The sequence below is a fragment of the Anopheles merus genome, chromosome 2L (assembly GCF_017562075.2).
Source record: "Anopheles merus strain MAF chromosome 2L, AmerM5.1, whole genome shotgun sequence".
NCBI classification, from domain to species: domain Eukaryota; kingdom Metazoa; phylum Arthropoda; class Insecta; order Diptera; family Culicidae; genus Anopheles; species Anopheles merus.
In genome coordinates this window covers 42,188,866-42,202,303 of record NC_054083.1, presented here as the reverse complement: position 1 = coordinate 42,202,303, position 13,438 = coordinate 42,188,866, and the positions used below count along the sequence as shown (strand labels likewise).

Sequence of the window (13,438 nt, the reverse complement as noted above, 5' to 3'; positions counted from 1 at the left end):
AGGAACGGTTTCTTGGAGCTTGAACCTGTAAACAAATTGCAATTTTAAAACAATTTGACGAATTTTAAAACATAAAACGTGAAGCTTTATTGAGAAAGCTTATTAATACCAATCCTTAACAACAGCTTGCTTATGCAAAATACATCAAAATGAAATTACATGAAACATGCTCCTTGTGTGTGTAAGCGGCACTTTCGCAATGAAAGGTCAGTACACAACACAACCAAACAACACGTCACTCGGTATTTCAACTTTTGCGACACATCTGGAAGATCCGGGCAAAGCAGGCGTAGAGAAAAAACACCTGTACAAATTAAGGAAAAACTCAAGGGGGAAAAATGCGTTAACAGATCGCTCACAGCTGTTGTTTGTTAATTGTTTTGTTTTTGTTATTTCTTGAAAAATATTTTTTTTATTGCTCTTGCACTGAACGTAACAAACAGAAAGAAGCTCAATTCGAAGATGACGGCCGAACAAAATTGACGACTTTTCACTTTTCTTGTACCGCTGACCCAAGCAGTTGAGCAATTTTGGCGCCCTTTGTTGCGATAGCAAATTCAAATGCGCCGTTTTTACTGCCCTTTTCTTTTATCCCTCTATGCTGAAGAAAATGCAAATGGAATGGATGGAAAGCATGGCTTGTTCGAGGTGGAGTGCACTACACAAGCAATCGACTGTATTTTCCCTTTCACAAACCCTGACAGATAAGGATGCGAAATCAATCTTTTGCTGTACTGTAATGGAAGAAAATTACATTAACGTAGAAGGAATTGGAAGAACATTTTCTCGACCGGCTGTAATACAATCTGGCCGCCCGGGGGAGAAAGGGGAATGTGTCTGTTGCGTGCGTTCGTTGGTCCGTGTGTGCGTGATTCCCAATGCCACACACACCAGGCGGCATATTTAACATTTTAAGTAACAATACTAGAAACAACAGCAGTCAGTTCCTGCGCCCCGTTCTTCTGCTTCGCGCGTCTAAATGCGGCTCTTGCCACTGCCCGTCTTGATGTCGAACAGCTTCCGGACAAAGTACACCTGCACCGAGGTGGTGAACACGATCACCAGGATCTGCAGCACGGACCACTTCCAGATGTACGCATTGTTGTCCAGAATCAGCGCATAATCGCGGGCCTCGTTGTTGCGCGAGTGGGCCTGATACTGGAACATGGCGTTCAGGTTCCGTTCCACCGTCGAAATGGTGCCCTGTTTGTGTATGAAAGATAAAGACAAAAACACGATTGTACGATAAGATAATGCTGCACTGCAATAAACCAAACCATTCCCCATGCCCACGCACCGTAAAGTTGTTCATGTTGACGTTCAAATCTTCGATCTCCTTGGTGAATTTTTCCCACTCCTCGTACCGGATCACGGTAATGTACAGGTTGACCAGCTTGCTGGCAAAGCGCGAAAACTGGTTGTCGATGCAGACGGCGTAGAAGCCGCCCATTGCCGCACCGTCGGTGTAATCGCTCGACGCCTGCCACTGGTACGGGTGGACAATTTCGCCGCGCGGATTGCGCACCGCAAAGCCGGCCATCCCGTCACCGCCCCGGATTACGTGGAAGCTTACGTACAGCGTGCTGCCCTGCTGGACGTACTGGAAGTAGCAATCCTCCTTGCCGGCATCGATGTGCACCTTGTAGTCCATCGCGACCGCTGGCAGCATTTCGTACCATGGTCGGTCGTGCTCGGGGATGTCCTGCAGCGACACTACCGGCGGTGGATGGTGCTGTCCGCCGAGCTCGTGCGGGGGTGGCTGCTGGTGAAATTGTTGCTGCGGAGGCGGCTGCTGCTGGAATTGCTGAGGAGGCGGATGTTGTTGTTGTTGCTGGAACTGCTGCGGCGGCGGTGGCTGGTGGAGCTGCTGTTGGGGAGGTGGCTGTTGTTGCTGAGGTGGTGGATGTTGTTGCTGCTGCTGGGGAGCCGGTTGCTGGAACTGCTGTTGCTGCTGCTGGGGAGGCGGTTGTTGCTGGAACTGTTGTTGTTGTTGGGGAGGAGGCGGCTGTTGCTGCTGGGGAGGAGGATGTTGCTGCTGGTGCTGCTGTGGTGGAGGCTGTTGCTGCTGCTGCTGCTGCTGCTGCTGATACTGTTGCTGTGGTGGATGTTGTTGCTGCTGCTGCTGCTGAGGTGGAGGATGTTGCTGTTGCTGCTGCTGCTGGTGCTGTTGCGTCCCAACAAGAACGTACAATTGACAAAACACTAAAACATACAGCACGACCGTCCCGCGAGGGAGCCTACTTTGCCACGTAAAACCTTTCCACACGACCATCGCTTCACGGTGTATGCAACTGGTTGTGCTGCGCGGTGCTGTGCTGCTGCCGAGGCAGACGGCTTGCTGGTGAAAGGCAGTGCGAGCAGGACAGCCTGCACGCACACTCTCTCTCGCTGCTTGTCCGGTCTCTTTCTAGCGCACGCAAGAGCAGCAGGTGAATCGGGACTTGTTTTGACTCGCAGCAAGCCGCACACTAGCTCAGTGTGGCCAGATTAGTTTGGCGGTTATCAGTAGGAGCACCAACATTTTATCTGTAATTTTCAGTTTCAGTTCAGTTTCAATTTGTATGGGTAGTTTTCGGTATGTTTTGAAGTGTTAAAAGGAGGGGGGGGGGGGGGAGTGAGTGCTAATCTGCAAGAGAAAATACATCCTTGTTTATTTAAAGGAGATGCATCAGATTTGGTTCATATCGGTCACACGAATGAGGCCTTTCTGAAGCATCAATCTGAAAACTGTACTAGGGATTCTATGCCAACGAAGGTATTGATTGATATGCACATTTCCTTTTGAGCGGTGGCGATTCCCTTTTCTAGGGGTTCCACGCATAGGATTATTCGCAGTGGCAGCTCTTCTTCTGGTTCTGGTCGCTAAAGATTTCCATATTTCATATGGAGTTTACTGCTTTAATCATTTGGAAAATGGTTTTAAGACTTTTCGGTCATTATTGTAAGAAAATCTGTGATTTTCGGAAGGATAAATGAAAAATCGGTAGTTTTAGAGTGCTCATCTGTGAATCGGTAGGAATACAGATAAATCAGTATTTCTGGTCACTCTGAACAACACACAGGCTTCAAGAATTTGCGTGTTTATGGCTGCGTGTCGAAAGTTTGTGAAGGTGCAGGACGAATGCCCCAGCTTCTTGATCAGCTGGCTGTGTGCATGTTCGGACCGATTCAAATGCAACGGTGTCCCAACGGTGTTTAATATAAATGCATGGCAACCTTAAAGTTCAACTTTATTTATCTCGAGCATGTATGTTTGTTCCGTTGTTTTGTGTGTTTGTGTGTTTTTTAATAATACGCCTCACCTGTTCACCGCTATTATTTTGCTCTTCTGTTCTTCTTTTCACCCTACTCTCTCTGCCCTTCAATCGCCTGTTTCTCCTGTATTTTTTTCCGGGCGAACTTTTCCGTAACGATCTTTTGCCCTCCCGTTTTCCTGTTACACGCTATTACACTACTATTTTTCTCAATAAACTTGTATATGTTTCAAGAATAAAATGTAGCACTTTTGTTCGTCATTGCTGTTGTTCGTCTGCGATCACCAATGGACCCACTTGTGGGTCTGTCCCCCTGCTGTGTCTCATCACGTTTTAGAGCGGCGGGCGCTCAATATGGCTTAATTAGCGTATAAAATATGTGTTCTGATCATCTTCCCAATCCCAATCGATTTCGAGTCCTTCAATTTCATTGTGTGTGTTTCTGTGTGTTGAGTTGTTTGCTTCCTTATATGGTGTATATAATCGTAAATCACGCTCTTGCTGGCTATATGTAGTATTTGTGTGTATATGTATAATTTCTTTGCCTTTCTTTTCCGCCGCTACAGGATTATTGTATTCTACTTTCAATCTTTTCCGGTTAGTTTGAGGTTTCTCTTTTTCAAGGTATTTATTCACGTTCGTTAGAATTGGTTTTACTGCTGACTAGAGACCGTTCTCTTTCATCACCCTCTCCAACTCCCTTTCGTGCACAGCCCGCAGCTGTGGGCTGTAATGGTTGTAATAACGATCAACGAGTGGTCAATAAATTGTTTTATGCTTTTGCGGATTGGCATGGAGACTTCCAAGGGAAAAGGATAATGCCAACTAATCGTTAACGAGGGGAAAAAGGCAATGTAGCCGCGTCCGCAAGCTGTGTGTTCGCTCTACAGTTTAACCAGCGAGTGGGGGTGTATCTCAATGTATAACAGCGACAAAAAGAAAAAAAAACCGTGCAACACATTGCACTTAGCTTAGTTAGAGGACGGAGCGCGCGTGGTAAAGCGGAAGGATCGAACAAATACATACACATTTGCGCCACATGTGCCAGCAGCAGCTGAGCGCAAAGCTAAAAACAGATTAATCTCATCGATAGTTCAGATCAATGCGTTACTACCAAAAATTAAACAAAAAACTGCGTACCAACAATGACTTACACCCGGGTGGTTCTAGGGCGTGTGTTTTGTGTGAGTGTTAATTAAAATCAAATATCAGATCAGCCCTACCAGCCACACATCCGACGAGAGTATTGGGATGGCCGACGGGGCAACTAAAATACTTAAAAAGAGAGGAAACTATCTCTTCCACTATCTCCTCAACAGCCTGCCAGAGACGCTCAAGCGAGCGGTTGAACGCTTGAGGGTCCCTTGAGCGCGACTGAGCAGGGTGTGGATGTGTGTTTGTTTGTTAAAAAGTAATAGGAATTTGCAACTAATTGGCGCGGGGGCCACAGAAACGGAAAACCTATTCCTATTTAAATATGACTATCCGCTAATCACCCCACATCAAGCACACACACCATCCGCCAAAGGCAAACGGGAACAAGAAGCTGGGAGGGGGAAAGCGTTCCCGACCACCGCCGACACACTACTCAGAACTCTTCCAGCTTTTGCTGCCGCTTCTGCTGTTTGGCCTCGATCGCGTCCAGTATCGGTTGGCGTTTGGAGGTGTACCGCTTCTTCGTTTCCGCCAGCTCCTTCTCCATCTCCTTGTCCAGGCTGGCCAACCGTTGCTCGAGCTGTTCGTAGTTCATAAACTTAAGCTGCGGGAGAGAGAGAGATCGAAAGGGTTATTTAAAAAGGGATTAAAGAAAAAAAACGACACTTACCGAATCATACTCGGCCGCCGTCGGTTGCAAAAACTGCATCTGATGCATATTGGGACTGACGGCGGAGATTTGATTCAGCTGCAGCTGCAGATGCGACTGATACCGTTGCCGCTCTTCGTTGAACTGTTGCTGCTGCTGCTGCTGCTGCAATGCTTGGTGCTGCTGGTGCTGCTGGTGGTCTTGGAAATTTTGCGTCATCGGCGGTGCCGACGGCGACACGGGACTGTGGGTGGCCGGCGATGGGAAGGCCGGTGCTGCGGCCGACTGCTGCACCAGATTGCTTACGAGCTTCTGCACCTGCGGCTGCGGTTGCTGCGGCGAGGATGCTAAAGGCGATTGGGGCAGGTGTGGCTGCTGCTGCTGCTGCTGCGGGGCGGAAGCAACGACCGGGGTCGTCGCCGCCTGTGGACTGCCGTAGCCCGGCGAATGGTCCGGCTGCAGGTCGACCGATGCCCCATCGTCGAACGAGCTCATCGCGGACGGTGGCGACTGCAGCTGGTGATGATGGTGGTGGTTGTTGACGGCGGCCGCGACCTTACTGTTGCCAAAGCTGGCCGCCTCCGCCTCCTTCTTGTCGAAGTGGTCCAGAAACAGGGGCCTATACTTCGGCTTGTCCGGGTTTGTATCATGTCCTGTAACGGGGATGGAGTGTGTGTGTGTTTTCAATGCCGAATCTCAACAATCGATCGCTTCAATGCAACACTTACTTTTCATGGTCGATTCCTCCGAATCGGAATTGATCACCATCGTGCCCAGGTTCGACTGCAGCTCCACCATCGTCCCATTGTCCGGCACGAGCGTACCGTAGTCGGTGTGCGCTATCATCGTCCCGTCGCCCTCGTCGCCCCGGCCCGGCACCAGCGTCCCACAGTCGGCCGGGAACTCCTTCATCGTCCTCGAGTTCACCTGATCCTCGTCGTCCGAGTCGCCCCCGTCGTGCCCGTTGGCATTGTTGTTGTTGTTGCTGTTGTTCTGCAGCTGCTTGTTAGCTTGGCTAATGGCCGCCGCGTGCCTGTAGCTTTGGTTTTCCCGTATTTCCTTCGCTTCCGCTATCATCTGGCTCAGTATGCTGCACGGTTTCGCGTTGCCTGCCAAAAAAAAGAAGAAGGACATTAACCCGTTTTTACAACCCCATTTACAGCACTAAGGCCTATTCCACTTACGTATAAACTCGTGCGCCAGCAGATCGGTGGCAGTGGCCCGCTCCTCCGGATTCTTCACCAGACACAGGCTCACAAAGTCAATGAACTCGGGCGACCAGATGTCCGGATCACGGAACGAGGGCGGCGGCTTCGTCGGTATCATGAAGATGGCCCGCATCGGATGGATGTCCCCGTACGGGGGCTTGCCCTCCGCCATCTCGAGCGCCGTTATGCCGAGCGACCAAATGTCCGCCACGCAGTCGTACCCAATCTCCTCGATCACCTCGGGCGCCATCCAGAACGGTGTGCCTATGACCGTGTTCCGCTTCGCCATCGTGTCCGTCAGCTGGCCGGCAACGCCAAAGTCGGCCAGCTTCGCGTGGCCCTCCGAGTTGAGCAGTATGTTGCCCGCCTTAATGTCGCGGTGGATCTTCCGGCGCAGATGCAAATACTCGAGCCCCTTCAGTGTGTCGATCAGTATCGTCGCTATCTCGTCCTCGGACAGTGTTTTCTTGCGCAGCCGCATAATGTCGGACACACTGCCGGCCCCGCAGTACTCCATCACGATCCACAGGTCGGTGTTCTTGAAGTAGCTGCCGTAGTACTTGACCACGTACGGCGAGTCGCACTGCTGCATGATCGAGATCTCCTTGATGATCTCCTGCAGGTCCGTGTCGACCGGTACCTGCTTGATGGCGAGCACCTGCTCGCTCTCCTTGTGCAGCGCCTTGTACACCGAGCCATAGCTACCCTCGCCGAGCTTGCAGAGTATGTCGAACACCTCGTCCGGCTGCCGCGTTAAGCTTTCCTCCGAGAGTTTCTTCAGCTCACTAGGGGAAAAAAAGACAAGAAAGGAAAGGAAGAAAAGGGTATTAAAACCAGGACGATTGCCACACATACACACGCGGAGAGTCTATTTTTATTCTGCTACACCTTTTTCTCAAATTATGTTTTTTGTTTAACGATTCTGTCATGCAATCCCAGTGAAGACAGACCACAAACATTGGCCTCCCCCTTGTTGAGTGGCCTAATGACCTTATAATTTCTCCCACGTTTGCTCCACACAAAACCACCGAACCGGTTCAAGCTTTGCGATAATGTGTCGTCGCTTGGCCACAAAGCAAAGCGAACAAAAAAGCCTCCTTTCGATGACGCAGAACGACCGGAAGGAAAGCCCTTATGATGATGACTTTTCGATGGCCGTTCGCGGTGTGGAGAGATACTTCTGCTCTCTCTATCCTCCCCGTGGTGGGGGTTCATATCCTGCGGTATATATTAATCGCTTCAAAAAGGCGCTATCGGCGTTGGCCGTTTGGTCGGCGCGATACTTGAGCGAAAGTACACACTCAGTTTGTAGCGCGCAGTATCGATTATTGGGAAACTATTTCTGTACCTTTTATAGAACAGCGCTTCCCCCCTCCACACAACACACACGATGATGAAGTTCTACATGATTTAGCACCGTTATTCGGTCAGGGGGTTTTGGTATTCCCCACCGTGTCGCAGCACAAAGAGGCGTGTCACGGTCTTCCTTTCTCCCAGTTGGCTGTATCCTACTTTTTAAGCGTTCTTTTGCGCTCCATTTCCTTTACGGTACTACGGGGCAGGTTTTGGTATGTCGCTTCACATATCGATACCAGCTGGTGGTGGAAAGCTTTCGCCTTCTTGTGTGTCTTCTAGTGATGGGTAAAATTGGAAAACAAATACATAGTCTACTCCAATCCGACTCCGTTAATTTCGGAATCGATTCCGGAAGGTAGGTCCGTCCAGCATTATCCGGAGTCGTTTGAATCCACCTAGAATTGTCCAAGGTCGGAGTCGTCCGGAGTCATCGAGTATCGTCCGTAGTCATCCGAAGTCGTTTGGAGTCGTTCGGAGTCGCCCGGAGTCGACTGAAGTCGGCTGAAGTCGTTGGGAATCGGAGTCATCCAGAGTCGTTTGGAACCACCTAGAGTTGTCGGAGGTCGGAGTCTGCCGGAGTCATTCAGTATCGTCCGGAGTCATCCGAAGTCGTCGGGAGTCATCCAAAGTCGTGCGGAGTCGCCCGGAGTCGTCCGGAGTTGTCCGTAGTCAGCCGAAGTCGTTGAGAGTGGGAGTTATCCAGAGTCGTTTGGATCCACCTAGAATTGTCCGAGTCATCCAGTATCGTTCGGAGTCATCCAGTGTCGTCCAGAATCATCCAAAGTCGGCCAGAGTTCTCGCAGTCGTCCGGAGTCGTTCGAAGTCGTTCGGAATCGTTGGGAGTTGGCCGGAGTTCTGGGAGTCGTCCGGAGTCGTCCGGAGTCGTTCGGAGTCGTTGGGAGTCGGAGTCATCCGGAGTCGTTTGGAGTCATCCGGAGTCGTTCGAAATCGTTCAGAATCGGCTGGAGTCGAAGTCTTCCGGAGTCGACCGAAATCGGCCTTCGAAACAAAGGCCTATATACGAAGTGCACGCGCAAAGTAAAGGACAAAAAAACACAACGAAATGAAATGCCTGATCACTAGCACACATTACACCAGACAGCTCAGAATGACTCCGACACCGGGCGACTCCGGACGCCTCTGACGACTCCGGGCGAATCCGACTCTGAACGACTCCGGATGACTACGGACGAACGACCCCGAACGGCTCCGGGCGACTTCGGACGACTCCGAATGACTCCGGCTCCGGAACTAGTGCTTCGGATTTTGACGGAGTCGCAATCGGACTAACAATAGCCGGAGTCGGATCGGAGTCCTAAGTGCGCTCCAAAGTGCACATCACTAGTGTCTACTATATTATGCTTTGGGGGAAGGTTCCAGTAATAATGACAGAGTTCCAAAAATTAATTTAATAAATTATTCTATTTCCCACGTCTAACTACTCGTCCCACGGCTGTGTTTACTACTACATAACTTACTCCTTCAGATAGTTTTAACATCGATTTCAGGCACTTTAATATTTAATGCAATAATGCGTACTTCCGAAGGGTTTTTGTGTGCTTGGAGAGGTTGGAATTCCTCGAATCGAAGCTTCCTCCCAGCATAACAATTCTTTGTTCTTGCTGCCCGACAAGACGAACCCCGAACTATTATGCGTCAAAGGTACACACAAAGGACCGGAAATATAGATCGTGCCAGACCTAAAGCGGAACAGGTCGATCCCCCCCTCCCCCTAATACGGAACCTGTTTCTTGATGCATCTGAACCTGTTTGAAGGAAGCCGGCAGGCTTGAAGGTGCAACTAACGCTGATCTAACGCACTTGCAGCAAAGTTGGTTGTGGAATAGATCATCTCAAGACACAAAAACCGGCGCTTTGTCTTTTTTGAGGCGAGAAGGAACTCCCTCCAAAGCCTCCATAAACAATTATGATATTTCACAGTCCAGTCCAAGCTCTCAACACGCATCGCCACCAACGGACGACCGAAAGCGTCGTCGTGCCGCTCCGTACGTGACGGTGCTAATGTAAACATAGCGCGTTCAGAAGAGGGGAAGGAGGGCAAGAGGACCTTTGGTTTGCCGCTGCCCTTCTAGCATGGTGTTGTGTGCATATTATATACGCGTTCTAACGAAAAAAAGCCAGGTTCTTACACCAGGCACTGCATTTCGTGCGATCCAACAAAACAGGATGGAGCATGGGGGTTGAGGGACTTCTTCATAATGCTTACCCTCCCCATCAGCCCTATGACTTGGTCATGTGTGTGTGTGTCACAGCATGGACATTTGCCGCAGCAGTGTGTAAGAAGTGGAGCCGTTTTAAGATACACAAAAAGAAGAGTGGAAGAAGGCGGCAGTAGCGTTGAGAACTGCTTGATGAAGAGCTTTACTCCCTTCTGCCTATTTCACCCTCCACTTGCTAAACCCTTCAACGTCCCGGTGATGGTAGTACACACACACACATCATTATGCCCCGAAGGTTAAAGGCTTTTGACTTGAGCGAGCGCAAGCACGCTCCCGCCTTCGTGTGATGCGTACTTGGAGATTGCGATGGGTTGAGTGCGGGGGGGGGGGGGGGAGAGTCATGTAGGCGAGTGTTTCTGTATGTTCGTCTTCTCTCCCCTTTCCCTCTCCACCTCCTCCTCAAGCTATATTCATTCTTTTTATTCCATCCCCCAATCTCGGCGGGGGCTTGTGATTCTTGCGCGCGTGGTTCATATCGCAGCACACCAACGCGCCACTCTCTCGCCCCCCCCCCACCCCCCGCGGGAGTTCGAGTGCGTGCCGTTTCGGGTCGCTTTTTCCTCTACCAGGCAGTGATAAAACCACGTGACTAACTAAACAAAAAAAGAAGAAAAAGAAAAGGCGATGCAGAAAACACGCGCGTACGGGTTAGACTACTTACTGTTTGGAAGACATCGCCAACATATACGAAAAGGGGGCACACGGGGCACAGAGACTGCTACGAGATGATGGATGCACCCCCTCTCAGTTCAGATCGGCGAGCTTTTATGTCTGATTGTGTTGTGCTGGGGCTGTTTGGTTTTCCTTCCGATTAAAGTACGTGGGGGCTAGTGAAAAGTGCGTCTGGCCGAGCCCACACACAACAGCCCGAAACGGAAAAGAAAGCCTTTTAATTAAAGGAAACCACTCTCTCTCTCTCTCTCCGTCTCTCACGATGTGCGCGTGGTGCTTTACGAGATTGAGTTTTGGGAAAACTTAGACACAAAAAAAAAAAGGAAAAAATAAACAACCGGAAAACTAGATCACACACACTCACACGGCTTATTGGTTACCGTTGTGACACGTCCGGGTTGCAATCACGAAATTGAAATCAAATTGTACCAAAACAAAACAAACTAAAAATGCACACACACACACACTATCTGTTCCGTTTTGCTCCCTGACAGGTAGGTGCGCCCTGGGGGTGGCTTTTTTTGTCACTGCTATTCTTTTCTGCACACTATTTACACACTATTGCACCATTCCTTTCACGATCACAAGCGCTCACGCACAGCAACCGAGACACGACGCGGCACCACAGGGGAATTCTGGATCACGATGTTGACCCGCGTTAAATTTAGCCCGTTGCGGTTGACACAACATTGTCTGGCGGCTTAGGCGAGGACGCACCGGAGCATCATCGGGGGGTTCTGCTGCATTCCTCCAGCCTCCGTATCTCTCTCTGTGTGTTTGTGTTTGTGTATGTATCGCTGCAGCGGGTACTGCTGATATGTGTGTTTGCTCCGTGTACACCAGCAGCTGGTGCGGTGAAATGGCCTACTCCGTCGTACACACTCTCCTGTGTGATGTGTAGTGTGGTGAAGATTCGATTTTCTGAAGAGGAATGAGATCTATTTTTACATAAATTTTTCTTCTTTCCCCACCGTGGCGTGTCGGACGACCCTTATTCCTTGGTCGGTTTGCCACCACACACTAGGAGCAAATTTCAAGGCCACAAAGCTGCACTAGCGGATGCACTCGGCGCACTTGCCCAGCAACTTGCTGTCGCGGTCAATGGACACTGGCGATGATGGTGGTGGTGGTCGTGGGTGCATCGACAGGAATGCACATCTCGCAACGGGGAAAGATTCCGTCCTCCGGCCTCGTGTGTGTGTTTTATTGCTTCTTCATTTATTATTTTTCTCACACACCAGCACACAACAGCGGCGACGGGTAGAATGTGTGAGATTGCTTCTCTCGCACTCGCCTGCTACGAGTGGCTCCTACGGCTAGAGCAGGAGAGGCGAATGCACCCCCAACACGAAAGTGCGATGTGCCGCTGCTTCCGGCAGCAGCCGTGCGTCCGTCGTGCCGTACGCGCAATATTTCGCCCTATTTTAGGACAAGCACACACTGTAGTAGTGCTTTGTATGTGTTTGTGGGTGTGGAATGATTGGACCAACTCCTTCGCCGCCTGCAACTAACGAGGGTTTGCTGCTGCTTTTGCACTTTTGCGCTGATTGGGATGCAACAATTTTACAACCGCACACACTATGGGACGACGCGCACTGTAACCAGCGACCAATTCCAGCCTGCCTGGATGTGTTGTTTCACAACCAGACAGCCCCCGCACACAACACTGTGCCGCTGTGTTTATGCAGTCAGCTGCCTTTCACGCTCTGTGTCTCTGTGTGCGTGCCTGTGTGTTTTTTTTATCTCCCAGAGGTTGGAACGGCAGCCGCCACCAAGTGTGGTGACCTTACGCACCGCAAAACCCTTGCCCGTCTGCTGTTCCTCTGTCGCACTTTTGCGGTGTATTCGCACTCGGGATGGAACTTTGTTTCACGTTCGTTGTTGCAAGTGCGTGTTTCTGATCGCGCAAAAAAGGTTTGCAATGTATTCGATGCACTGATGTAGCGCGTACACACCGGGCCCGAAACGACCGGTCCGAAACTCACACCGCAAGCAACACACACGGACTCAGGCGAGGCGAACTGTCCATCCCACCGTCTTTTCAGAACTGTCACCGTGTACGCTCGTGCGTGTATGCGTGTGGCAGCGTGTCGCGATGGTGCTGGTGTGTGTGTGCGTGCATGACGTTTCGCACTATCTTTCTCGCTTTTTGTTCGCGCAGCCATCCCTATCGCACGATTTATGGGAGGTAGAAGCTGCAAAGCGCCCTCACGGTGGAGTTTTATATGTTTTTTTCTGTTATGAAAAGTAAGTAAAGCCCATTTTTGGCTATGTTTTACAATTATACGGTATAACATAACGTAATTTACAACATATTTTAAATAAAAAAAAGTCATATAAAATTTGCGATGAAGTTTCCTTGACTGAAAACTATCCTCAGTCCGGCTTGTTCACTTGGTCACGTGATTCCGTACATCTGTTGATTTTGTTTTTTTTTATGAAGTACAGTTGTAGTTCAACAAATTATTCCAAACATCCTAATTCGATATTTATAACAAACGTAAATTGCTTGTTTTTGGACAGCTGCATCATTTAAAAACACGAATGAAAGGTACGAAACGTTAAGCCCCTGTGAAAATACTACAACATGCACGGAGTGAAATATTTCACATTCCAGAAATCATTTATTTTTAGTTCTATATAAAAAAAATTAGTTGATCCAGTTGAGAACGTGTTCGACAGCATAATCTTTTTTTATTTATATTTGATTTGATTTTAATATAGGCTTATCTTCTTAGCGAATTGCTTTTAAAAACGGCTATTTTGAACTGTTGTCGCTGCTGCTTACGAAGCTCGCGAATAGATGGCGCACTGGTCGTTGCGAAAACCGTTAAATCCGGTAGATTTTTTAAATGGAAGATGTTTATGAAGAGCAATTAATAATATATTTTTATGTAGTCCAAA

At 49.4% G+C, this 13,438-nt stretch overlaps 2 protein-coding genes across 2 annotated transcripts; both read right to left on the bottom strand.

Annotated features, from left to right (window-relative positions):
• Positions 1-642: 642 nt before the first annotated feature.
• Positions 643-1,958, bottom strand: LOC121591815 (transmembrane emp24 domain-containing protein 5). The gene is made up of 2 exons (XM_041912813.1): positions 1,298-1,958; positions 643-1,203 (listed from the first exon to the last, which is right to left on the bottom strand). The coding sequence occupies exons 1-2, from the start codon at positions 1,667-1,669 to the stop codon at positions 976-978; spliced, it is 600 nt and encodes a 199-aa protein (XP_041768747.1). The 5' UTR covers positions 1,670-1,958; the 3' UTR covers positions 643-975.
• Positions 1,959-3,213: 1,255 nt separating this feature from the next.
• LOC121592676 (serine/threonine-protein kinase 3) lies at positions 3,214-12,596 on the bottom strand. The gene is made up of 5 exons (XM_041914332.1): positions 10,524-12,596; positions 6,243-7,051; positions 5,787-6,167; positions 5,080-5,711; positions 3,214-5,013 (listed from the first exon to the last, which is right to left on the bottom strand). Exons 1-5 carry the CDS (start codon positions 10,544-10,546, stop codon positions 4,843-4,845), a joined length of 2,016 nt encoding a protein of 671 aa, XP_041770266.1. The 5' UTR covers positions 10,547-12,596; the 3' UTR covers positions 3,214-4,842.
• Between the last annotated feature and the right edge of the window lie 842 nt (positions 12,597-13,438).